This window comes from Fonsecaea pedrosoi, assembly GCF_000835455.1.
Source record: "Fonsecaea pedrosoi CBS 271.37 unplaced genomic scaffold supercont1.2, whole genome shotgun sequence".
Classification (NCBI taxonomy): Eukaryota; Fungi; Ascomycota; class Eurotiomycetes; order Chaetothyriales; family Herpotrichiellaceae; genus Fonsecaea; species Fonsecaea pedrosoi.
Window position 1 is genome coordinate 3,314,254 of NW_013550614.1, and position 25,128 is coordinate 3,339,381.

Here is a 25,128-nt window from a genome sequence, read left to right on the forward strand (position 1 = left end):
GCCGCTTTCATCTTGCTCTGCCTTTGTGTCTGCAACAATCTCTATGCGGCCTCGCAGTGAGTCTTGTCCATTGTCTCCGCCCGTTTAGAGCCGTGCTGGGCGCCTCCATGGCGGGCTTTTCGTCGACTGGTCGTCTTTCAGCATACGGTCTGACCACTCGCTGCCTGGCTTTCCACGAGTGCGACACCTAGATTTGTCAACATCCACCAGAAGCGTAGAATGAGAAGATCAGCTGGTAGCGCACTTGGCAATAGTCGTCTGGAGAACTCGGCTTCCCAATGCACGGCACGCGACACCAGCTTGCATTCGTCTCTTCTGTTGGCTGGAGTCAACCGCGAACAAGGACACCCCCGATACCACCTCAAGCTTGTCTCTCTTCTTCTCCCAAGATCCATTTCTTTTGAAGAAACCAGCTCCAAGTGTTGCCCAGGATTGCTTGCCCCTTTGGTGCCACTTTGAATCACATAACCCGCCCAAAAAATCCAGTAGTACATTAGTTTTGCGCAAATCTCAAGAGAATTTCCACCGGTTGCCACAATTAAGACACTCGCAAAAGGTTGTCATCGGTTCATCAGCACTCCGCGTCTGCGCTTGAGAATAGCTGACCTTTTTCTGGTGACACTTTCCGCACTCCAGAGAAGTACTCACGGACTTCTCTTCCTGTGCCACCATGGCATTATTCATGTTCTCCTTTGCTATCTTGCGGTCTTCCTCTAGTTGTTGCCGCGATTTCATCTCTTCGTGTGACATGGTGACAAATCGTTGTGCGGTAACTTCCCCCGACAAAATGCGCACTCGCAGTCCGGGGTTGGATTTATTCTTGAGGTTCTGGTACAAAGAGCGGATTTTGTCTTTGTACACGGTTGAAGCCGAGGACCCTTTAGCGTCAGGGAGATTGAGGGCAGCGGTCTCGATTTGCTTGGCCAGGTCAAGGATCTGTTTCATGGGAATTTCGGAACCCAGACATAGACCATCGTAGATGAGCCCGATACAGTTGTTTCGAGCCGTGTCGGATGTCAACTCGTCGCGCGGTACTTTATCCGTTTTCCAGTTGCGTTTATCAGGTGCAACTCCAGGGCTGGCCGCCTTTGGCGTGGGTGTGGCGGGCTTCTGAGGTACCGGCGAGCTCGTGCCATTCGACCTCGCCCCGTTGGCGGTAGGTGTAGACGTCCCGCTCGCCAATTTTTGCTCGTTCACCACATGCCGCCAGCGGGATATTATCTCTGCAGCGAGTTGGCTGACTTGAGGGTCCACATTAGGTACTCCCTTCACTTTATTAACGATCTTGCCTATTCCCGTGGCGCGCAAAAGTTCTTCGCTAGGCCGTACGTTCGCCTTTAGGTCGCGCAGAATTGTCAGGATATTTGCAGACGGCTCCTTCGCGGCAATAGCTTTTTGGAGTGCCGAGCCTTTAGAGAGGATCTCCCTGCGATCCATCTCGACAGTGGAGAAATGTGTGGTTTCGGCGGAGAGAGCGAATCAGGCGTGAACGGCAGTGACGAATCCCGAATGAGTGCTGAGGGTTCGGACAGAGTCGGCGACGGTGTTTCCCTATTTACTTGATGGTGATTAGCAAGTCAGAGTGAAGTGACCAAAGGTGGGAGAGGATCATGGCAGGCAGAACACAGTTAGAACATGAAGACTCCCGGTGAGCATCGCACCCCCAGGCACTGTGCGCGCAGCCTTCAGGCCTCGTGGGAAACCTCCTCTCCCGACTTCCTCGCGGTGAGCTTGTCTCTTCGGGTGCGCGCAGTGTTGGGCCTCGTTCAGAAGGTGGGATGTGGGCGAGATGCATGAGTTCCATCAGGCAGTCCTTACCTGAATCAATATCTCGCTGCGACCATTCCGCACTGTCCCAGGGTCCACGGTCTTGGATAAGTCCTCAGATGTGCTGGCCCACGAGATCAAAGCTGGTAACAGAAGGAAAGATGTCGCATAAGGCCTTGCGAGGGAGTTGAGGCGAGCGAAATAACGGTTCCGGAGGTGGAGTCAAATGACTGTCATTAGAACCAGGAATTTCCGTTTCCAGACACACCGAGCAAGACCGAGACACCAAAAAGTCTCCTCACTACAACAACAGGCATGCAACATACATAATATGTCCCGGAAGTGGATTTGACAAAGGCAGCTTGATTTATTTTTAGTCTCAGAACATACAAATGCTATAGCTGCACATGATACAAGGGTCAACTCCATGCTGTCTCCCAACCCAAAATGCTTCCGAAGGAGACACTGATCACGCGACCTAATATTCCAGTCGAACTTCTTGACCCTTGACGCGGCCAATGACAATGTCAGCTGCATATTTCGGAATCACTTCGTCGTCGTGAAGCATCTCGAACTCTGTGCAGATGTTAGCAAGTATACCGTCAAATTGAGATCTTGCAGGCTTACCTTCTGTAGCATCTTTGCCCATGTGGCTGAACAGCGCTTGGGGACCACCTGGATGCTCATCGAGCCAGTTGGTGACGTCCATCACGACACCCTTGACGGCAATCCACAGGTCATCCTTCTTGTTGTGTTTGGCGACCTCCTCCAGACTGTACTCTTGCTCTGGGACCTTGAAGTTACTGATGTCGTTGACATCCTTCTTCTTGCCAGGATCTTGGCTCTTGTCACCGTCCATCACCGGAGCCGCGCTCTTTTGGGCTTGCTGTGAGATTGTCTCAGTCCTTGCTGAGGGTCCCGAGGATCCACTACCACTACCCCATTCCACTGAGATCTTCCCGGGAGTGCTGGGATCAATATGTAGCGAGATCTGACCCAGACGCTGAGAGGCTCCGGCGGCACCTCCCTGGGTGGTAAGCTTCTGCAACAGGTATTGAGACGCCGATGCACCTGCAACACGCCCGTAGACCACACAGCCCAACAGTGAGGAGCCACCGAGACGGTTGGCACCGTGAACGCCGCCTGCAAGTTCACCACAGGCGAAGAGAGCTTCAAAGGGTTTATGTTCCCTGTTGAGCACTTGGGCCTTGTCGTTGATCTCCATACCACCCATGGTAAAGTGCAGCACAGGCTCCATCAGTGCAACGTGGAAAGTGTCGTTGATGTCCATGGGCATGTTGTGGAAATATTTCTTTCCCCACGGATCCTTCTTTTCGCCTTTGGCAATAGCGTTGTACTCCTTGAACTGCTTGTCCAGCGCAGCCTCACCGCAGCCGATCTCCTTGGCCAGCTCCTTGCCGGTCATCTTTTTCATCAAGCCACGACCGGAGTAGTGCCGGGTATGGAAATCAAGGACATTGGAGGCCTTGGAGTTGAGAACCAGGCGAATGGGCCATTTGCCCTTCTCCTTCTCCTCCCACATCTTGCCAGAGACGTAGTCACGGTGACCGAGATCGTCACAGAATCGTTGGCCGTCGCTGTTGAGCAGAACACCACCTTCACCTCGCAGGGCCTCAGCAGCCAAAAACTTCCACTTGGAGTTGGGATCCTTAGGATCGACTAGACCGGTAGGGTGGACCTGAACCTTGTCCATGTCAATGTCATTTGCACCAATTGCCATCAACATCTTGTGCCCGTCACCAGTGGCGTGTGTGCCGTTGGTCGAAGACAGATTGAACGTGTCTGGTCTGTGCTTCTTGAGAAGGGATGTCTCTGTGAAGTCGGCCGCATATCCGCCAGTGGCCAGAACGACTACGCCATCCACCGAGTGCGACGCTCCGTCATATTCGTAGGTAACACCGGTGATCAGGTTGCCCTCTGTGTTCAAAGACGTGACCTTGGCCTTCTTGATGACTTGAACTCTCTCAGGGTCCGACTCGCATAGCTCTTCTAGTCTTTGCATCAGAGCATAGGTGATTGCCATACCGGGGAATTTCGCATCATGTCCTCGGTGGGTTCGGGGGAAGGAGTGACCGCTATACACTGCATTAGACCCGGTATTTCAAGGATTCGAAATCTCACATACCCCAATCGAGAAACAAGAGTCAGGTCGAGATTGAAGACATCCTGAAGCCATTCCACGGCAGCCGCGGATTGGTATGTGAGCACTCGGATGAGATCTGGTCTGGCCTTGTCACGGGCTGACTTGAGCGTATCCTCGTAAAATTGCTTCACACTATCTTGAATGCCGAGATCGACTTGAGTTCGGGTGAGTGCACCGTTGATACCAGAGGTGGCTTTTGTAGAGTTGCCACCGAAGAAGTCTGCGTTTGTGTTAGCCATTGTCTCGTCATGGAAGACCCTCGATTCCACACACTATTCTTGTCCAAAACAAGGACGTTGCCTCCATTAAGGTAGACGGTATGGGCGGCACTGAGACCAGACACTGTGATGTCGCAGAGTTAGCTCATCAACTGCACCAGCATCAAAAGAGGGAGGGTTCCGTACGGCCACCGCCAACAACAATGACACGAGGAGGGGTCATTTTTCGGACAGACAGGAAGTAATTCGAAGGCGGCAATAGACGGATGGGAGGAGGTGAGAGGTATGGAAAGGAAAGAGAGAAGAAGGATGATGAGTTTTCGAAGCTTGAGCGAGATGAAAACGATCACCTGCGCAGTAACGGGGACTCGACGCAGTCAATTGTCGTTTATGCCACTGGGCAACCTAGGAGCGAGGAGGAAGACAATTCACATGAAATGAACCTCGGCTTCCCGGTAACCTGCCACCTGCCAGCCGCTGACTGCCAAATATGTTCCAGCTGGTTGGTTGGCGCCCGCAACCTTGAATTATTCCGCGTTCCGCTTACGAGTACAGGTAATACTCAAGTGCCAGGTCCACACACAGCGATCTTGGACTCAGCTTCGCAAGAACAAAGAATTATTGACTGTCCTCTCAGGCGTTGTTTGAGTTCGGCTTTTGTACCTTGTGGGATCCAGGAAAGCTTGTCATATTCGCCGACTTCTAAAGGACTGTGTCCCAGCTTGGCCGGGGAAATTTCCTTTCATCAGTTACAACAGACCAGATCAGGGTCGCAGTTCTCGCCTGCATTCTGCGCCCCGGGGCCCCTACACCCCTACAGGAGTCGCTCCAGGCTCTTGTGCTGGGGTCTCCGCACAAGCCTTCTCCAAGCCCGAGTCCGCGGACTTCACATGCTTCGGTCTCAATGCCCGCGGCCTTCCAGCCTGGCTCGATCCCCGAGGGCCCCTAAACCTGATTCCCCTGTCCACACTTACCTAGTAGGAATTAACCAGTCCGAGGCATGTGAAAAATACCAAGTTTTGGGTATTAGGCGGTAAGGACACGACCTCAGGTGATGCAATGTAGGAAACACGATGTCACATGGCTTTTCCCTTTCAATCAAATCAAATGATCATTATAGCAACTCCTCGAGAATCCACTTTGAGATCAAATTCATATTGGGTATCATTAGGTATACTTGTAGTCCACATGTCATGTCCTCACAGCTCTTTACTCCATGCATCGTACCTCGTACATGACCAGCCTCAACTTCACATGTACGTCCATATTTAACAGCTGTCAATCAGTGATCACATGCGTTTCTCTCATCAATCATTAGTCCACACTGTAAGGTTTTAAGAACATCCACGCCGGTGACGCATTGACGATGTTCGGCGGCCGAGGGGTGAGCATCCCGATATGTGGCTGTCCATGCAATTGGTTTGTTGTGGCTTCACCTACCAAGTGCAGGAGTCTCGCCAGGATCGTGCTGCCTCAAGGTGCGGAAGCACACGATCGACTTTGATATTGGGTGCGTACTTCCCGAAATTGATTCGATCCACATGCCGGTCGGATGTTTTGGAGTCCCTCCCAAAAACCCAGGGAAGAGTCAACTGCGCTGGTTTTTGTCTTTGGCGCGCAGAACCACTTGGTTAAGACGGGCTTCCACTGGGTGTGAGATATATATTTGCGTCACCCTGCTCATCATCATCTTCTTCTTGCCTCTCCCTCACTCCTTGTCCGTTGGTCGGATGTCGAATTTGTCGAGTATCTTGATAAAAGAGAAGCTGTCGAAGTCGGTGAACGCAAACTAGACCCGGAGGTCAATGATCCGTGTGAGGGTTGCGCATTCGATGCCTGTCTGGTCTCATGCTTGGGCTCTTTGTAGAACATGGTAAATCGGAGAGTTTGGTACCTCATGTTGACGAGGAGCAAAGCTGGTGTGAAGACAGATCAAGAATCAAGGTAAAAAGTAACGAAGGAACTGAAAGAGTGACTCGAAACGTTGGAATACGACAGATAAGGGAAGAACTTGAGGTCTCCTACATAATCCTCAACTTGCCGAATGGCCGGCTGTTGAATAAGTATCATTTCTTGGGTCCCAAGTTCCGCGGGCCAAAGAAGCCTCTTGCTATGGGAGACTCATCATGATGACGCCCTGCGATTTGCGGAGGACGATTCTTGGATTGAGGACAGGAGAGAGGCTAGGAAAAAGTCGGGCTGGGTTCGGAATTGCGCGTTCCTAACAGAGTACTTCGGTAGATTTATCACGTGACATTTCACGTGATACTTCTAACCACATCTTGTCCAATCTTAAGAATCGTTTGAATCAAATCAATTTCTCCTTGATGGACTACTCATGCCTTCCGCCTCAAGCCCAATCCTTCGTAGTGTCACGAACTGTATCCTCCAATTTCGTCCATCCTGGTCTTCCAAACCGCTTTACAATCTCCTCTGCTCTTCCGTTCGAGATCTTGCTGAGATCCCTGCCGAGATCGGGTAGATCATCCATGAATTTGTGCTCAGGGTACAACTTCCTGTATATGGCCAGAATATCATTCCAGTTGAAAGGGTACGCGAACGCAAACAAGCGCTCTCCTTGGACATCCGGACAAATCAGGGCGCCGACGTGGATGCGGGCGTTGTCTTGAACGTTCACATAGTATTGCGGCGGATTGAATGCGAGCTTCTCTTGCCCCTTGAACTCGTTCCAGAGTGCCTTGAGCCAGCCGATTGTGCTTGGTGCTCCTTGATGTTCAGGTGAGAGCACTAGACCCATGTTGCAGTTTGGCAGAACTGTGTTCAAGACAAAGCCAGGCTTCTTCTCTTTCATAAACTTCCAAGCAGCTTGCTCTCCCTGTGTCTTGCTAGCCGAATACACATCGAGTTTTCTCTGTTCGCCTTCGTAGGGAGGAGGAGCCCAGGCTGCCTTGACGGCTTCGTCATTCCAAGTCGATTCATCTGCGCTGAACTCGACATTTGGCTTTGGGCTGATCGCAGCAGTGGAAGACGAAGTCAGCACAAAGCGCTTGATTGAGGGCTCACTGGCCGCAGCTTCGAGTGCGTTCAGAGTGCCATTTACCACGATTGGAATGCCTTCATTTGGATCGTACGACACCATCACGGGTGTTGCTGTGTGAATGAATCCAGAGGCGCCTTTTATAGCGTCGTCGAACGCTCCATCTTTGGCCATTTCTGGCACTTCGATCAGCTCGAACTTGCCGGGACCATATTTGTTGCCAAAATAGTCAATCAACCATGCAGACTTCTGAGAGTTGCGGACCGTTCCCCTGACACGATAGCCAGCCAGCAGAAGCTGATCAACGACGTGGCTCGCGATAAAACCATTGGCACCACTCACGACGACCAGACTTCCTGCCGGAATGGCGCGTTCTGATATGGAACCCATTTGTTCGAAAATGAGATGGCCGTTGTCACAACGTGGGAATATGTTATGTACTCACAGAAGGTCTTGACAACTGTTGTAGGATGAACCTTGACAGGGTTAATCCAGACAGTCTTTATACGTCGCCTTCGAGCCCTCCTCAATAGACCTTACAAGGGTTCACGAGGACTGACGTCTTCTCACCAAGCATCTTGCTTATTCACAGAGTCTTCGAGCGAACCGTGATTTAAGAGGACAATGCATCAAGACATTCTTGGACATTACATGGCATTCGAGTCCGAATCCCCCTCCTAGGTTTGAAGACCATTGATCCCGGCACAACGACAGCCAATTAGAGACGAGACAAGTTTAACCCAGATCGGTCACAGTGGCCAGGCATGGATTCCTCATGATTGCGCATCGGAATGCTTTCAAGGGCCAATGTAGCAATATTCGCCCGATCGAGAGGCTCTTTCTGGGTCATATCGTATCACTCCGTCCTCGTCCTCGTACTCGATTGGCCGTTGGGCTGGTTTCGCTAGGGCAATGAGAGGTTAAGGTAAGTGATGCGCCGTCGTCACCTGGGACTCGAACTTAGTGAAGGCTGCTTTAACAAGTTGCAGCAGCAACATATCATACGTCTGGAAACGGAAGTCTGTAGGAGCTTATTGTCCTCGTTGATCGCAAACTTCTATTCGACTCGTGAACTTTTTGGGTGCATCTTCCATAGCGCCTGCCGAATACGGTAGACAAGGAGGGAGGACAACGAATGACACACGACGCCTTCGAGGTGGCCAAGCACCGAAGCGACACTGAAGCGACAGATCTTCATCAACGGTCAAGATGGACAAAGCCAAGCGTTGAAGTGGCTCGGGAACAAAGTCAAATGTCTTCATGCCTTTGCCACAGGATGGAGCGAGAATATCTGAATACGAGACATTATCAATCAAACGAGCACTAGCAAGCTAGTCTGGACTTCTGGTTGTTTGTTGCTGCTGCGCCTCATGCAAAGAGCAAGATGGCTTCGAGCTGACCCCGGATCTATTGTGCGGTGACCCTTTCATTATTAGTCAAACGACGATCGTCCATGCCCCTCCCTACGAGGCTGGATGCTTGATCAATCGGATTTTAGACGGATTGCAATTGCTGCTAAGTACAAAGGAAAGTTCCGGCGGATATACACGAAGTGCTGTATCGTTTCGGCGTACGCGAGCACATCATAGGCTGGGCTGATCTCGGGCAAAAAGCCTTGCAGCTTCTCAAGCTGCCCTCAAGTCCAGAATCTCGCGCATGGGGGAGTCTCGGTCTCGATATCCCTAGCAAGCGCGAGTAGAAGTGATTTGAATAAGCCACTTCTATTCCACCAACCTCGATTGTTGTCCCGCGAGCTGAGTCATCGATCAAAGGTTCAAGATACCTATTTAGCGCTGGATGAGGCAAATATGCAAGGGTAAAGCCAGCACGGGTCATTAGCTTCCATGGCGAAGGACGGCAAGGTTCATATATCACCTGCAGAAAATCCCTGGATAAATCCATTTCCATTCACGTTTTCCACCTTTTCCCCCTTAAGGTGATAGATCATTCGCATATGCCGGAACAGCCCAAGACAAGCAGTCCTTCAGCAAACGTTCCGGGGCACGTCTTCATTGACCAAGGTCCGGAGCCGCGTCGGAGAGACAGATCCAAGCTGGTCTCTAGCCAAGCACGGCGATTTCAAAGTGCAGGAAAACGCCAACAGCAAAGACTTTCAGCGCAGCAAGATGCTGGATATGCCCGGAGCTTGGTGGGGTGGAGGTCAACATCGTCTACACCTCCGGTCGAGAGTCTACGAAAGGAATCCCCTCTAGAAAGCAAGACACCTGGGGAACAGTCGACTGAGTTGGGCGAGTCAAACACGACCCAGATGAACCTTGCTCTTCGAACAGGACTGCGAGCAGATCCCTTCAGCGCTTTTCCCGGTACTAATACAAAGGAGGTCATGTTCATGGTTGATTATCGTGAGTACATAGCCCATGGCAAACTTGAGGTTGATTCAGGGACCTCGTTGACCATTTCATCAGATATCCACGTATGGGCTCCCCATAAGGCGGGCAATTTTGACCATCTGATGGGGTACAACACACAACTGGACTTGTGCTGGCCACTCGCGATTCAAGATGCTATGCTGTTTGATGCGACTGTGGCCGTCAGCCAAACAGCGTGGGCTCTATCTCAGGGCAAGAGTCCGTCGGAGGACAGGTTAATGCTGTATCATCGTGGCTTAGCAATGACGAGGTTGCGACGAAGAATATCTTCCGACGAGGGACCCGAAGAAGCTGTCATCTTTACGGTAGGCCGTATGATCAGCATTGCAGTAAGCTTTGATTGCATACCCTTGGGCCAGAAGACCAGCTGACATCTGGCAGTACATGTCGAGTGAGGCGGAAGCGTTTATTGCCCATTTCGAAGCATTCCGAACCATTGCACAACGTTATATCGACGACCACCCGAACACTGGTGTCGCTCGCGTGGTGGAGAACCGACTAGAGAGGTAAGTCTACAGTCACTTGCAATATTGGAAGACTATCGGAGTGATTGACGCTGTGCAGCTGGAAAGCCCTACACGACTACCGGAATCGAACAGTCCTCGTTCGCAATCACAGCAGCCCATCGGGACCCAAGAGGAGCGACTCGCAATCACGACGAAGTACTCCGCCCAGACGCCATATGCGCGCACACTCCCCGACGTTGCTCTCTGGGCTAGACCTCTCAGCTGAACTCGCCGCATTGCTGAATTCAATGAAACGGCTGTTGAATAGACTACAGACGTTGCAGGGCGCTACCAGGCGTAGCAGACGGTCCCTGGAACTTATTGAGCAGTGCCGTGGATTTAGCCAAACACTGCAATCATGCGACGACCTCAGTCCAACGGAGCTCCAATTGTGCTGTGCGCTTATTGGATTTTGTCTGCAGCTTCACCGTCGCCATTTTGGAGAAATGTCAGAGACAACAGGGGGAGAAGGGGACCAGTCTGGCAGGTTCGACTTCTTGCCAACTCTGAAAGACATTGCCAGTACATTTATCAATCAGCAACTCGAAGGTTTCTCCGAGTCTTCTGAACAGAGAATGTGCCTGACGTGGTCTGCCATAGTGCTTGGAAGTTTCCTGCTCCAACAGCGAGACAACCGACTCCGCACAATGGGCCATATCATCCACGTCAACCTGTGGCTCAACCTCAGCCAGGGTTCAGTCGGCAAGCCCTTTGGGACTTCTGGCAGTACCTCTCTTGATGACGGGGCTAGAAGCTGGACCGAGATCGAAACCTCCCTCAACGGACCCTCGAAAATGGGCAATCTCTGGCACACCGATCTCGTGCTGCAATGGCGACGAGACTGGGAAGGTTCTGTCCAAAGGCAGAGACGATGGGAACAGGAGGGGGTTTGGATGCTCGGTGCCCCAAAGAGGTTACTACAAGAAGAGAGCGGGAGTCCTGGTGGTAAAGGTCAACGGGTGGCGGCGACGATGAAAGGGACCCCGTATTCGCCGTTCCCCACGTTATCACTGGCTCGGTCTGGTGAGATTGACGTTATTGAGTATCTTGTATTAAGGGAGGCGAGGGACTCGTTGCCCAGGATCGAATGATGGCACGCCGCAGGAAACGAGGCAGCCACGCTTAAAGTGTACATTATTATTGACGGTATGATCGATGAGCACATGATGATCGGGATTAGTCCTTGCGCTCGAGTGGCCTCTTTTGGTTGGTTAGTTGGTTGGTTGGACTATCTATCCTCTGGAAATCCTCTCGACGGTGCCTTGACGTAAGTCACTGTAGAGAAGAAAAGCACTGTGTTGACTTGACTTGATCCCTCAGCTCCCCGACATGGGGTTGACACGAGGAAGACTGGCTCGTGTTCTGTTCTCCCTTTCTTCCTTTCCACGCTTTGCCAAAACACCCAGTTCCTGCCCTGAGGCTGAGCCACCCACGACATTTCTCCTCTGCCATCTTCCAGACCTTCGGAATTTTTGGAATTACATCTCACCGCACTGCACGATCCTGACGTCCAGCACGGGCCGTTCGCCCTGGCCCCTCCCCCCGGGCCCGGCGGTCCTCGTATTCTCAATCATGCGCACGACCTTCATGCTCTCCTCGTCATCCGCGACCTGCCCAAACACGACGTGCTTGTTGTCCAGCCAGGGGGCGGCCGCGCAGGTGATGAAGAACTGACACCCGTTGGTGTTGGGGCCCGAGTTTGCCATGGATAGCAAACCGGGGCGGGTGTGCTTTATGGCAAATGACTCGTCGGCGAAGGCGGCGTTGTTGTAGATGCTCGTGCTGCCCGTGCCGTCCGAGTGGAGGAAGTCGCCGCCTTGGATCATGAAGTTTTTTATCTGTTTTCCATCAACGGGGAGAAGGGGGGGGAGGAGTTAGTTGGTTCGTTTGGTTGGAGGGGAGGTGGGAAGAGAATGGGGAGGGAGGGGAGGTGACTATCTAGGTAGGTATAGGTATGCAGAATAGCAATAAGATGGGCTTTTCTGCCCGTTTCTCTCTTCCTGAGGCACCTAGCTGGCGGACAGCTCATCCCGCTAGCCAGCCAGCCAGCCAGCCAGCCAACTCTGGCTCGAGATGACCGTCGGTCAGGACACATTTTGAATCTTCCCTTCCCATCTCACTTTTCCCTCGGTCTCCCTCGACAAACCCCTCCAAACACCTAAGAATGACCAAAGGAGGACCCAAAAAAAAACTTACCACCCGGTGGAACTTGCTCCCCTTATACCCCATCGGCTTGTTGCCCATGCCCTTGTGCTCGCCCGTGCAGAACTGGCGGAAGTTCTCGGCCGTCTTGGGCACCGTGTTGGAGAAGAGGTGCATCTTTATCCGGCCGAGTGGTTCGCCTTTGCGGATGGATGAGATTAGTTAGTCAGTTAGAGAGAGCCAGGGAGGAGGAGGGAGGAAGAGACTAGGGTAGGGCAGGGGGATTGTTGTTGTTTATTTCCAGGAATTTTTTTTCTAATCCTCGCCGTAGCTGAAAGGGAGAAGCAGAGGATCCCTCCATTCATGACTTACCGCCAATCTGAATGTCGAAAAACACAATCGGCTCGCCCTCCCCTGGCTTCGGGACGGGGATCTTGTCTGTCGCTGCTGTCGCCATGGTGGCTTGTGTCGTCGATGTATCGATGTATGTGTCTCAAGGATGTAGAAGCAAATGTGTGGGGAAATGAATGAGAAACAAATCAATATCTAGAGTGTGGAGCACAAGGCTGCAGTGGCAAGGGATCTACAAACACGCAGCATCCACCAGTTCACGCGATTTATATCAAAAGAAAGAAAAAAAAACATTAGATAGTCTTGGGACATCATTCTATTGGGGAATCTCATGGTCACGTCAATTAATTACAGAAGTCAAGTTCATCACTTTCGTCAACAAACGGTACCAAGACCAAGATCCTCGTCAAACACCCGACGCTAGACGCCCTTCCTCGTTACCATACGCCTGGTGCCCGCAGCAGAAATCCCAAAGCAAGGCTCAATAGGCGGCAACGTCGCGTCTCTTATCCTCTCTCTTCCAGAACTTGAGGCCTTTCTTCCTCTTCTGCTCGCTCGGTTCAAGCGGAGGTGGGATAATGTACGGCATACTCCGCTGCCCGTCGCCTTCGTCTGGCAATGCCCTCTCTGTCCACTTGGATTCCGGTATCTCGCCAATCTTCGTGCTGGCCGTCATGAATGTCATGGTCGATGTCGGACGCGCCTGTGATTGTGTCGTGTGGGGCCTGCTGTGTAGCGGGATCTTTGGCGGTGGAGGGGGTGGTTGCTGGACTACACCTTGCTCAGGAACGGCTCGCATATCCTCAAAAAAGTCCCCAGGCAGGATGAGCATGCTACGTTGACTCTGTGGCCGTGGCTGTTCGCTTGACTTGCGTCTGTTGGCTGGCTTCGATCCTTCTGCTCGAACGGCTGTTGTTTTACAGGTGCAACCGGATACTTCGCTTGCAGATTCTTCCTGCCTAGCCTTGGGAACACTGGACCGGGTTACTGACGACTTCGACAATGTGGGATCTGACTTGGATCGTTGATGCTTCTCCGTCTGCTCTCCCCTGGCTTTCTTTGCAGCGGCCCCAGAGACAACTGAGGACCCGCTCCTGGATCTCACCCAACCGCCACGAACCAGTAACGGCGCTGGAGGCGGCGGCCTTGTGGTCTTTTTTGTCGACGATCTAGAACTAGATTTGTGTTCTTTGTGAGAATTCTTTTCGACAGGCCTCCGGCTCTCCCTCGACTCGAGGGCTAGCCTAGATGGTGATACAATGCTGAGACGCGAACCGAGCTGTCCGATGGCGGTCATGGTGTCAACAGCAGCAGTTTCCGAGAGGCTGAACAAGGTCCTCTTAGATGATGATATCGTCCTAGGATCTCCGGAAAGGGCATGATTGATCAAGTTGATCAACCCAGTGTTGAGGACAAGAAGCGTATGGGCCAAGCTTGACTGAGCAACGGCGTCGCCAACTTCAAATCGAGGGCCGAATTTTGCCACTTGCTGGTCGTATTCATGCTTGATCTCAACAGGCCGGTTCCTCAACGAATGTCGTAGCCATTCTTCTTCTTCGGCTGGACGAGGGAGTCTGGCGCGGGTTTTCCTTTTCTTCCCTCCTAGACGATGGAAAATGTCCAGTCCACTGCCAAAGGCCGAGATAATGGAGCTCACCACGGAGGAGACATCAATTCCGCCCATGTTGCTGAACGGTAGGACGCCTTCCAGAGTTGAGGGAATCTTTCACATTGCATTTAAGGAGGGAAGCAGACGGGGCGTCCGCAAGCTTGGGTCGACTCGTCAGTGGTAGGAGAAGATAACGCTCAGAAAGAAGGCAACATTATGAGAGAGTGGGAACATTGAGGAGCAAGGAGCAAAATGAGGAGGGCAACTCGCGGAGTGATGCTGCTGGTGTTCAGCTCTAGGACTCGGGGAATTGGAACCCTGCATGTGCTTTGCCCAGCGCCTCGAATGGCAATTGCAGGAAGAGGTTGACCAGTAAAGGAAACGGTGCATGGAAAGTGCTGGGGCCAGCCGTCAACTATCACCAAAGAGATACAAGTCTCGCAGGCTTGCTATGTGAGTGGTAGAGAGACCCGGGTGGATGCTGCGAAATCGACCAGGGCGTTTGTTCCAGGCGCCTGCGGAACTGGAGCTTCATCGAATCGACTACACAGGACGCCCACGGGGCGCAGCAATGGTAGAAACATTATGCAGGAGGGCACATTTGGTCGTCGCATCTGTTGGAGTGATGGGGAGAACGTATCAGATCGTAAACCAGTCGGGGGGAGAGAACGACGAAGGAACCCGTCGACGTCTGAAGCCCCCATGAGGCTGCAGCTGGTGGCAGGGCTATACCGAGTACTGCTGGGCGGTTACTTTGGAGAGGCACCAGAGTCGCCGAGGCACCTAGGTGGGCAAGTAAAACGATTAGGCTTGACGGGCACTATTGCCACCGTCATCCCATCCCCAGACTGCGGAACTGCACCACATAATAGAGTTGAGCCTCAGGACAAACCTTTTCTAGTGTGCATAACCAGCACTCTGATTCCATTCCTTAATATCCACCGCTTCAGTCACAATTCTGTCATTGCCTGTACTACCCCTTCGCACCCATGCCTTCTATTGGCCCCCAACTCCCTCCGCATCTGCAAAACCGCAAGAGAAGCCTTGATGAAGACGAAGATGAAGACGCATCGTCCGATTCCTCGACCGGCCCCCTTCCTCCAGCAAAATCTGCGCAAGAAACTACAAACCCTTCCTCAAAGCGGCCTCGAGTTGTAGGTCCAACCCTCCCACCAGCACCTTTAGATGAACGCCCACCCTCAAGCCCTCCACCAACAGACGAAGACCACTCGGACACAGATGACGGGAACGACGATTTCGGCCCCAGTCTACCCTCGACCAACGACCACCCTACCAAGTCTTCAACGTCTCCGTCGATAGGTCTGCAGACCTCTACGGACACAGTGTCGGCAGCGCCAATAAAACGTGACGAATGGATGACAATAGCACCGTCCAACGGAGACTGGTCGGCAAGAGTTGATCCCACCAAACTGAAGAATCGTAAATTCAATACCGGCCGTGGAGCCAAGGGTCCATCACAAGTTACTGGAGGCTCAGGAGACTCTTCGTGGTATGAAACACCCGAACAGAAGCAAGCAAGATTAAAGAGGGAGGTCATGGGCATCAACGATGCTTCTACGTCGGCCAGGTCGGCGAGTTCTGGTTCAGCGAGAAATCCTCATGACGAAGCCACAGCGCGAAGATTGAAGGAATACAATGTAAGATCTTCTTCTCTGGGCAATAACACCCTCCTTTTGTTCTCTCTCCTCTGTTAGGATTACGTGGCATATAGCATTTTGCCGTACCCCGTTACTCCTTTGTACTTTGCGCCTTCAAGCCCACGTGCTGAAAGCTGATTGTCTTACCACCATTTACAGGAGACCCAACGTGGACCATCGCTCTACTCCACTCATACGGCGTCCCAGGACAAGCCTCTGGACGATGATCCCAGTGCTCGTGCCTTTGATCGGGAAAAGGATATAGGGTCGGGTTCGACGATCACCGCCACTCAGCGAAGGGACATGGTAAAGAAGGCCTCAGATTTCTCATCGAGATTCGAGAAGGCGAGGTATTTGTGAGGTAATCTGTGCTTATCCCTTGGACTCCTGATAGTGTCGGTAAGCTCCCACCGAGGGCTTGCTCTGTCCACCCGAGCTGAGCCCGACTCATTTTGCCCGTGCCTCATGCGCCTTCGTGTTCCGGTATGGACCTAGCAGAGTGGAGGGAGCGGTCACAATCCGGAATCGAGGTTCTGTTCATCGCCCTCGAGGAAGAGGTAAGGGGAACTCCGTGCTTTCGTGATCAGCGGCACCTTGAAGGTGTTGGGCGTCGCCTATACCATTGTGGAATGCGATGGGCAAGCTGAGATTGCACACCGTCTCGATTGAGCGGAAAAGGAGCAATTTACATAGGGAGCGGAAGCGTGGATGGCGGTGTACAGTCATAGGGCGACAAGGCACATGACCGCCTGCTCGCACCATTCTTTGATGCTGTCGCTGCCCCCACTCACATGGGATTTCCATTCTCACTGGCGATCTGATTTTGGTTCGGAGCTCTGGACTTGGGGTTCCCTTGAGAGACGAACCCGGAGCAACGGCCCACCTTGATCCCAATAGGGGAAAGCATTGGTGCAAGCGGATTTTCCTGGTTAGGCTGTCCAAGGCTGTCCTCTCGCAATATTTTCTCGACAGGGCAATAACCCCATTTGCCGCCCTAGAGGTGTCCAGATTGCGTCTCCCCACAGGTATTTGGCAAGTTTGGACTTCCAATCTTTCAGAGTATGCCGACTTCTGAGGTTTCAAGAGACGTTCCCGCCCCCGCCTTCTTTTGATGATTATCCGGACATATTCCGAATCAGTGGCATGGATTTCCCTTGTTTGGTGGAGACAGTACCCCTCGCTAGGGTTCCAGGACTATTTCCAGGTCGTTGGGGCATCGCGATCATGATGACTTTGCAGGTTACCGACATTCTGCCTCTTTTGGTCTGTTTCCCTCGACGATGGCACAAGCTGCGACGTGTGATAAATCTCGGTGGCATGGCTCCAGAATGATACTCTGCAGCTACGCCACTGCAGGGTTGTGAAATCCCATTTAACCATGTACTTTTCTACCGGGATTGACCGTGGTAGTCGAAAGCAAGATGCAGGGATAGACAAGACAAGCTTTTGGCTTCCTTCTCGGCCTTATTTCCACCTGCCCCAATGAGGTTGGCACGACCGTTGATGCCGCTCTGTGTGCGACAAAGGTGTAGTTTGGACCCTAGGTTTCACATCATTCTGGAACAAATCTGAGAAGCGAAGCGTAAGGAAGACACCCATCGTTGACGGCGCTTCCGGTTGTTCTTACTGTCCCTGCTGTCCCTTGCGTCCCAGGTTGTCTCCTTACTGGGATGTGATGCTCCCGCTCGCCTCGTCCCGTTTGGTGCTTCTCCTGGATGTCTCTGTCATCTAAGTCAAGTACCAACTTCATACTACTACTTGCATGTCCTATTATGTACATACAGGGCAAGGGGAAGCGGAAATACCCCAATGTTTCTGGGGGTCAATATGAGGGCCGCTGCCGTATCTGGACGTATCCCCCGTGTGCGTTCACATGCAACGATGCGATGCACCGACGAGTCCTACATCGAGTCCTTTGTGGCGTGTGTCCTCTTCACAGTGACTTCTTGTCTTGGTGGTGGATGTCGGCGTCGGCGTGGTCCCGTTGTGTTTGATCGGAGTCCCATTCGTCTTACGAGCGTCTTGAATGTTTGCCAGTGCTTGATAATACTCGAGGTCATTATTCGGTACGCGTGAGGATGTTTGTAAGAAGTGAAGAATCGGAGGGATCTACCTACCTACCTACCTGATTGTAATTGTGCCGAGTAATTGTACCTACCTACCTGGTCGAGGTGCATACTCTGTAACTCTGCTCGTTGTTCGTAGCACGATAGCTATCTACTCCATCCTTTGGTCCTTTGCTCTTTGGTCCTGTCTGTCGTCTCTCGCTAACCACCCAACCAATCAGGGATTCACTGAACCTTTGCCCCCTTCGGTACAAGGCTCACTCACACACACACACACACTATGGGGACAAGTACTCGGTATTCGTAATTCACCCTCCCCCGTGGGCCGTGTCGCCGTGGCGCCGTGGCGCCGCAGCTGTGGGATGTGGGATGTGGCCCTGTAAGGCGCCAATACTGGCACTGGCACTGGCGCCGGTGTCGCGCACGTATCTACCTATGTACCCAGTACCTTGTAGGGATAGAGAAGGCATGGAGGGCATGGAGTAATGTAGATTGATGCGAGTAATTAGCTGGCGCATAATACCTAGTTACCTACCGGTACGGGTGCTGAGTACTCGGTACTGAGTACTGACAACCTGCAGAGTGCGGAGTATCGAAAAGGTTAGAGCTCTTTCCCTTTTTGAACCTTGTGTCCACTCTAATTCCTGAGTACTGAGTACTGAGTACCGGACAAGGGAGTATTACATATCCCGGCGGGTACTCGGTAGGTTAGATTGCCAATGTACTTGTAGGTGGTGCCTTGGCGCGCGGACCGCTATTTCCCACGTACTACTCACAACAGTAGTGCAGAGTACTCAGAGTTCTGTATATGTACTGCCCCATCATCTGACATCTACCGTCTGTCACCTGTAGGTGCCTGTCACCCTGTGCCTGTCTGTGTACTTGGTATCTGTACCTCGTCCCTGTATCTGCACCAATGCCAGTGCCTTGACTATCCAAATGCCCCCCCCCCCCCCTGGCAGTGTGGCACTAGGTACATCAAAGCAAACGTGCCTCTGCCTGGCCTCAAAACTAGCCCTACGACCCCGTCAGCCCTACCGCGTACTAACTGTCCGACGTAGGTCCAAATAGGCATTCATTTACCTCGTACCTTTTGCAGACCCCCCTCTTTCCTAGCAACTCAAACATCCTACGAGTCACCCTAGCTTGCCTAGTCACCCGCTAGGGGCGACTGAGATACGAGGCAGGACGAGGAAGGGGAAGCGGAAAAGGGGGGGGGGGGGGGGGGGGAGACGAGTCGTTTTTCGTAGCGGCACTATTCTGCTGGAGTAAATTCTCCGGGGGAAGGGAAACAAAAGTTCCAGTTTGATACTTGACTCGGGACATGCCTGATACGGGATACCTGGTGACTAGGTAATGGGTACATCACTGCCAGGGTGTCTATGTGCATACCTTAGGTTTTATCCAATGAATCGTAATACTCAAAAGGTAATTCGAGTAAAGTGTGGAGGAGAAGTACAGAGTACCTCGTATGCTCAGAATGTGTTTCACCAGTACATACCTATGTCTGTGTCGGGTACTCAGTATGTGTGTGTATATGGCAAAAACCCCCCTTTTCCGGGTCCTAACATCTCGGCGTTGGCATCGATCAATGTCCAGGTCCAGGTCCAGGGCCGTGTTCAAGGTCTAGATCCAGGTCGAAGAGTTGACCTCATCTTGTGACAAACAATGACTACCCGGCACGGAGTACCTCGTACTGGATAACTAGTCGATAGTCGATAGTGTCACTTGATCGCCGCCGCCGCCGCCGCCACCGCCCCCGTCTCCGTCGCTGTCTCTGTCTCTGTCATCAACCCCCCGTAAATCTGTCATCATCGTTGTCAACATTGACAAAACCAAACCCTCTTGAACAGAAGTGAAATAGATTGTCTGTCGGCATGCTCCGAACCACTGTCACGGGAAAAAAAAAGGGGGGAGCCCTATCTTCTACCAAGTCACGAGGACAAGGACAAGAATGACAGCAGAATAGAGAGTAGGGGAGAGGGAGCAGTACCACCATCACGACAGGGCACATGGCTACTACTATTACTACTACGTAGTAGGTGAGTTCTCATTTCTTGCAGGGTTGAATATCAGATCATCCCTCTCTCTCCCACCCAACTATCCAGCCATCGATCCGTCGATCCAAGGATCCCTCATCATCACAACCCCCCCCGGTGCTTGTCTTGGTGCTGGTGATGTTTCTCGACTACGTCCAGACGGGCAGTCACTCGCGTTGGGATCGACATCCTTGACCTGATCCTTTTTCTTTTCCTTCTCCTTGTCTTGTCTTGACCTTTTCATCTGTCATCTGTCATCTGTCATCTGTATCTTGTCCTGCCTGTCTATGGATTGGTGATTGATTGATTGGTTGGTTGGTTGGTTCGCGAAGGAAAGTGGTCATCTCACTCTACCACCACCATCCAAGCCAGCCAACCAGCCAGCATATCGAGCGGATCGAGCGAGATGACCGTTCTCAAGGACAGGACAAGACCGGGCTGGGACTGAATGTCTACTACTACTGGTAGTACACTCGATACCGTGGGGGAATTTAAAGTGATTACGACATAATCATCGTCTTATACAGCCACTCTTCGCTCTTCGCTCTCCCACAAAGATTTATGTGGTGGCCTTTCACATGTACTCTTGTACTTGTCCCCAGAACATATTGGCCAAAGGTCACAGATCGCAGATCACAAGGCCAGAAACATCCCTGCTTCTGCCTATACCCTGGCGACGGGAAGGATGCCCATGCCTGTCCCTTGTTGTCTCTCTCACTGCCTCTGTCCATATTATCTCATCATCTTCACCCCCCTGATACCCCCGATATCCGGTTTCAACCGACCATCCCCAGCGTGACGAGGCCCTGCGCCCTCTTGCCCTATCTTGCCTTTGCAGGCTCACATATCACCGCCTCCATGTCTCTCCACATCACACCCCCTGCCTCCTTACCGAGTGGTTTCACTGCCTCTCGCTGCCGAAGTAATCGCGGATTCGCGGTTCCACCCAAAAGACCAAAGACCAATTTGAGGTCTACTTGCCCAATCTCTATACGAAAGGGGGTTCAGAGGCAATTCAGGGTTGTTGTGTGGAGGGAGCAGGAACCTCGGTAAAGCGTTTATGCCGTGTCCTTTGTAGCCCACGCTCGCCAGGCCACCCACAGGCTTGCCAATGCATGTCAATCTCAGGCGGTAAGGACTGTGTGTCTTAGACTTGGAATAGAATATCCCATTTACATCTCGGACCACCAATAATGGAATCGACCGGAAGTTCAGCGTTCTGCCCCCCAGCCAACAACTGATCTGATAGTGCGTGGCGACGCATCTTCGAAGGCGAATGTTAGGGGCGCAGCAGGCCATGTTCCACACATCTCGGCTGCCTGTAGCTGAGAAGTGGTTGGTCCGTCGCGCAAGAGGTCCGCGAAAGAACGCTAGCTTTCGCAAGCCTTTGCCTTTAAAATATTGTTGAACAATTCAAAAGATATACCTATTCACACTTTTGTCTTGGGTCGGAAGATCAAGGCATCCTTCGACGGCGCAATCCCACAGGTGCACCCTGTAGAGAGGGGTCTGACACCTCCTCCTTGAAATCCTCCGATGCGGATGATTCTGCACAATGGCTACAGGTCATTTAGTTTGGAGCCACTAAAGATTGGAAGCAATGTACTTACCCACTGCGCCGAGGGGCCGAAGGGACAACTCTGTAGATCCAAGGTATCCTGCAAAGTCGGACTCGAATCATAGGGGAACGCCAGGTAGTTGAGACCTGCTTGTGTACTTCGTTTGTCGGTGATGAATGCTTCCACCGGCCGGATGAGGTCGCGCTCATCTTTGAGACCAGCCCGTTTGTTATTGATAGACCGAGTGTTTTCAATCTTGATAATCTTCCTGGCAATCAAGTATGCCGTGCAACTGGTCCAGTTGTTCTCAACCACACGCAGACCGTTGAGGTGTTTCAAGGCCGCCAGACGGGTGCCTGGATCCCGGCATTTGGTAGCCGTGAGAAATAGAGGGGGAATATATCCCATGTGGTACTCGAGATTTCCCAGTCCGGAGAAGAACTTGGTCGACTCGTCCCTGGCCCAAATCTCGGCAAAAGCGTCGTACTTGTCCACAATCCACTTGAATTCCTCCGTGTATTGTTCGTAGACGCTCTCCTGCTTGCTCGACGACACTCGAAGCATCACCAACAGCATGGTGTAGTGAACTCGGAGCAGCTGCAGGGCCAGACCGTATCGTTGCCTCTGAGCATCGTTCCGACTCGACTCGAACGTTTCAAAGTGCGTCCGCCAGGACTCCAGCAACATTTCCACTTGATCTGGTGGGGATGGTCTCCACTGAGATCTTCTGTAGTCCATCATTCTTGCAATATGGTGGCCAATACCATCCAAGGCATGATGGGCTCTGTGGATGATGGTGAAATGGTCGACCCACGGCAATTCCGCGCTGCTGTTGATGAGCGTGGTACAGGCGCACTCGTTGATGGGAAGATCGGCCATGCCGTATGTGGGTGCTTTGTCAATGTAGGCTAGAAAGATGGGGGCTATGGCTTGAATGATCAGCTTTGCGCCAGACGAAAGCTGGAAGTCTGAAGTTCGGGTAGATTTGACCCATTCATCGATAATGTTCAGGCCAGCCTGTATATGCCGTAGTCCAGGTAGGACTGAACCTTTCATGAATTCGCAACAGGCGAATAAAAGACAAGCCATCAAAACGCTCTCGATCTGGGGAGACGAGCAGGTGGCTTGGATAGCCTTGGTGTAATGGGTCTGATACACCGAGTTCTTTTCGAGAGGGACACCTGCAAGGGCGGACGCCTCGACGACAGATGAGGTAGCAAGCAGCATGTGCTTGACAGCAGGTTGAGCAACACCAATTTTTGGTAACAGCTCAGCCCAGAAAGAGTGACCTGGTGATAGAAATGAGTCTCAAAGCAAGACTAGCGGTAATGGGGACGTACCAAAGTAAGAGGAAAAGATGGGAGCGGCTTGTTCGACCCAAAATTGAAAAGAACGTCTATCCTCGGAATCGCCAATAGGTGTAAGAGGAGAAATAAATTGAACAATGGCCATGGATGTTGTGTTGTTCTTGTTGTTGGTGGTGGTGGTGTCTTCTTTGACTTCAGACGCCTTTCGAGGTTTGAACAACCATGTCTGCGGAGGTTGATAGCCTTCGCATTTGCGCAAAGAGTCGGTACATTGTCGACAGGCAGGTTTCCCCTCGTCACATTTTATTCGACGTTTCTGTTTGCACCAGAAGAGTTAGAATATCATCAAGACCACCCAGTATCAGTCGGTGGGAGCCGAAGTGGTGAACCACGCATCGTCCGGTAAGGCGAAATTGGGGTCTACATACCCTACAGGTCATACACCCCGTTTTCACCTTCTGATGTGGTCGTTTCGCGCGCCCTTGAGCCATAGTGCCATAGCAGGATGTCGAGGAAGTTGTCGAAGAGTTGCAAGAAGGGGAGAAATGGACACCGAGTGCACGGACGCGACGATATAACTTGTTGGTCAGAGGTTGCAGAGGTGGGAGAGGTGGAAAGGGAAGTTCCGCAGTTCAACAGAATGAATTGTGCCTTGTGCCTGTCGGGCTAGTGCAATAATAATTACAATTAGAGCCACCAAAGCGACCCAGAGTCACCTAGAGCCACCGAAGTGCCACCCAAGTGCCACCCATGAGCCCTACCTAGCTACCCAGACACCTAGGGTGCGAGGTACTTGTACTCGATCAGGAGTTGGTCGGCACCGGGGGGCAACTGGAGGGAGGGGGCACAGAGGCCCTTGAGTGCCAGTGAACCCACTAGTCACTCGCTATCGCCTGGCGCGACTAATAACCAACAGAAACCCTGGGGGAGTTGCCGATCTGATCTTCCAGGTGCTTTTGGCTACTTTTGGCTTGTGTATCCGCTACCCGTTGTCCTCTTTGGGCTGTAAAGATTGCTCTTGTAGATGATGGCAAAAGACATGGTTTTTCACTCTGTACTGCCATATTCCTTTCTTTGACTTACCCTCATCGTGTTTAAGCTTCGGGATTTGCGAATCCTTTGTCGTCTCGACTGGCTCTGTGCATCGACCTATCCCTCCTCGATACTCGGGGCTTGATGACCGATGGAGGAGGATGTGCCGGACAGGGAACAAGGAAGAGAGAGAGAGGAACCCTGGGGGACCCACGACTCTCCCTACACATGTACCTGGGTGCAAATGGGGTTTCGATCAAGCGAACACAATCGATGCCAGATGATGCATGCTTACACATCTCCAAGACCTCGTACAGTGTAATTCCTCTTTAATTCATTGGGCTGAGAATATAGGCCATAGATTTCTTCTCAAAGCCCACAGGGTGTCTGATGTGCGAAGCCAAGTTGCCAGGTTTCGGGATTTTGAATCAATGCCAACACCCCCGTACAGATTGGTACCGTAACATCGACATGGCCAGAGCAAATCGAGTTGATGCTGGGCATTGCGCCAGGTTCTAACGAAATGGGGATCCCCAGGAGGATGGAGGAAGCGGGACGCTGCAAGGGGGGCCAGTGGGCCAGTAGACAAGCGGCACTACCAGTGGACCAGTTGGTGCCAGGGCCTAGAATTATTACATATTCATGCCTACCTAGGCTGGTCTGAGATGGCCCCTAACGCTCCTCAGGCTCCTAGGGTTTCTAGGGCTACTAGATAGCCTATGGGGACTCTTTTGGATGACCCTTCTCGTACAAGGCCCATACTGTTTCTTGGGGTCCATCTCTTTGCTCCTCACAGACTCGCACTTGTAGCTACACCATGTACCGACTACTTGGCGTCATCAAGGCTGTGCCCTCTTGATCTTCCGGATTCCGAAGTCCAGTTTGCCCTATCTGTGGATGTTCAACAGTATACCGAAACCTAAGGTTGGCATACCCACGGCGGCACGCAGCGGACATCGGGCCTAAGAAAAGGTCCGGCATCTCGTAGGCAGGTGAGGACAATCGGAAGCGCACGAGGCCAGGGAGATTGTGATTTGCCTCGGGCACAGGATCGAGTAGCCAGAATGGGGCCCGGAGAGTAACTAGGGACACCTCAATTCGTAGGGTACGGAGGACGAAAAAAAAGTTTAGTGACAGCGTACGTCGACCTTTCTCCCAAAAGGTTAGAGAATGATGATGCGCTTCATCCCACAACATGGACTACTGAGTACATATTTTCAGAACTTGGGCCAAATGCTGGTGACTAGTGCTGAAGCGAGGCAAGCAGGGTGAACTGAGGTGAGGGGAGCGGCAAAACCGTCATCGCTGCCCTTGCTTGTCCT

General features: G+C 52.1%; 8 protein-coding genes across 8 annotated transcripts; 2 read left to right on the forward strand and 6 right to left on the reverse strand.

The window, feature by feature from the left end:
- Window positions 1-510: 510 nt before the first annotated feature.
- Z517_03155 (transcription elongation factor S-II) lies at window positions 511-1,437 on the reverse strand (the record flags this gene model as incomplete). The annotated part of the gene is made up of 1 exon (XM_013432263.1): window positions 511-1,437. The coding sequence occupies one exon, from the start codon at window positions 1,435-1,437 to the stop codon at window positions 511-513; it is 927 nt and encodes a 308-aa protein (XP_013287717.1).
- Window positions 1,438-2,245: 808 nt separating this feature from the next.
- Z517_03156 (uncharacterized protein) lies at window positions 2,246-4,170 on the reverse strand (the record flags this gene model as incomplete). The annotated part of the gene is made up of 3 exons (XM_013432264.1): window positions 2,246-2,343; window positions 2,395-3,863; window positions 3,914-4,170. 3 exons carry the CDS (start codon window positions 4,168-4,170, stop codon window positions 2,246-2,248), a joined length of 1,824 nt encoding a protein of 607 aa, XP_013287718.1.
- A 2,329-nt stretch (window positions 4,171-6,499) lies between these two features.
- On the reverse strand, window positions 6,500-7,537 carry Z517_03157 (uncharacterized protein; the record flags this gene model as incomplete). The annotated part of the gene is made up of 1 exon (XM_013432265.1): window positions 6,500-7,537. One exon carries the CDS (start codon window positions 7,535-7,537, stop codon window positions 6,500-6,502), a length of 1,038 nt encoding a protein of 345 aa, XP_013287719.1.
- Window positions 7,538-9,101: 1,564 nt separating this feature from the next.
- Z517_03158 (uncharacterized protein) lies at window positions 9,102-11,134 on the forward strand (the record flags this gene model as incomplete). Its single annotated transcript, XM_013432266.1, has 4 exons — window positions 9,102-9,510; window positions 9,574-9,866; window positions 9,919-10,043; window positions 10,102-11,134. 4 exons carry the CDS (start codon window positions 9,102-9,104, stop codon window positions 11,132-11,134), a joined length of 1,860 nt encoding a protein of 619 aa, XP_013287720.1.
- A 387-nt stretch (window positions 11,135-11,521) lies between these two features.
- On the reverse strand, window positions 11,522-12,642 carry Z517_03159 (uncharacterized protein; the record flags this gene model as incomplete). The annotated part of the gene is made up of 3 exons (XM_013432267.1): window positions 11,522-11,881; window positions 12,240-12,385; window positions 12,558-12,642. 3 exons carry the CDS (start codon window positions 12,640-12,642, stop codon window positions 11,522-11,524), a joined length of 591 nt encoding a protein of 196 aa, XP_013287721.1.
- A 375-nt stretch (window positions 12,643-13,017) lies between these two features.
- Window positions 13,018-14,220, reverse strand: Z517_03160 (uncharacterized protein; the record flags this gene model as incomplete). The annotated part of the gene is made up of 1 exon (XM_013432268.1): window positions 13,018-14,220. The coding sequence occupies one exon, from the start codon at window positions 14,218-14,220 to the stop codon at window positions 13,018-13,020; it is 1,203 nt and encodes a 400-aa protein (XP_013287722.1).
- A 914-nt stretch (window positions 14,221-15,134) lies between these two features.
- Z517_03161 (uncharacterized protein) lies at window positions 15,135-16,163 on the forward strand (the record flags this gene model as incomplete). The annotated part of the gene is made up of 2 exons (XM_013432269.1): window positions 15,135-15,803; window positions 15,963-16,163. The coding sequence occupies 2 exons, from the start codon at window positions 15,135-15,137 to the stop codon at window positions 16,161-16,163; spliced, it is 870 nt and encodes a 289-aa protein (XP_013287723.1).
- Window positions 16,164-21,338: 5,175 nt separating this feature from the next.
- Window positions 21,339-23,265, reverse strand: Z517_03162 (uncharacterized protein; the record flags this gene model as incomplete). The annotated part of the gene is made up of 4 exons (XM_013432270.1): window positions 21,339-21,467; window positions 21,519-22,756; window positions 22,808-23,090; window positions 23,230-23,265. The coding sequence occupies 4 exons, from the start codon at window positions 23,263-23,265 to the stop codon at window positions 21,339-21,341; spliced, it is 1,686 nt and encodes a 561-aa protein (XP_013287724.1).
- Window positions 23,266-25,128: the final 1,863 nt, after the last annotated feature.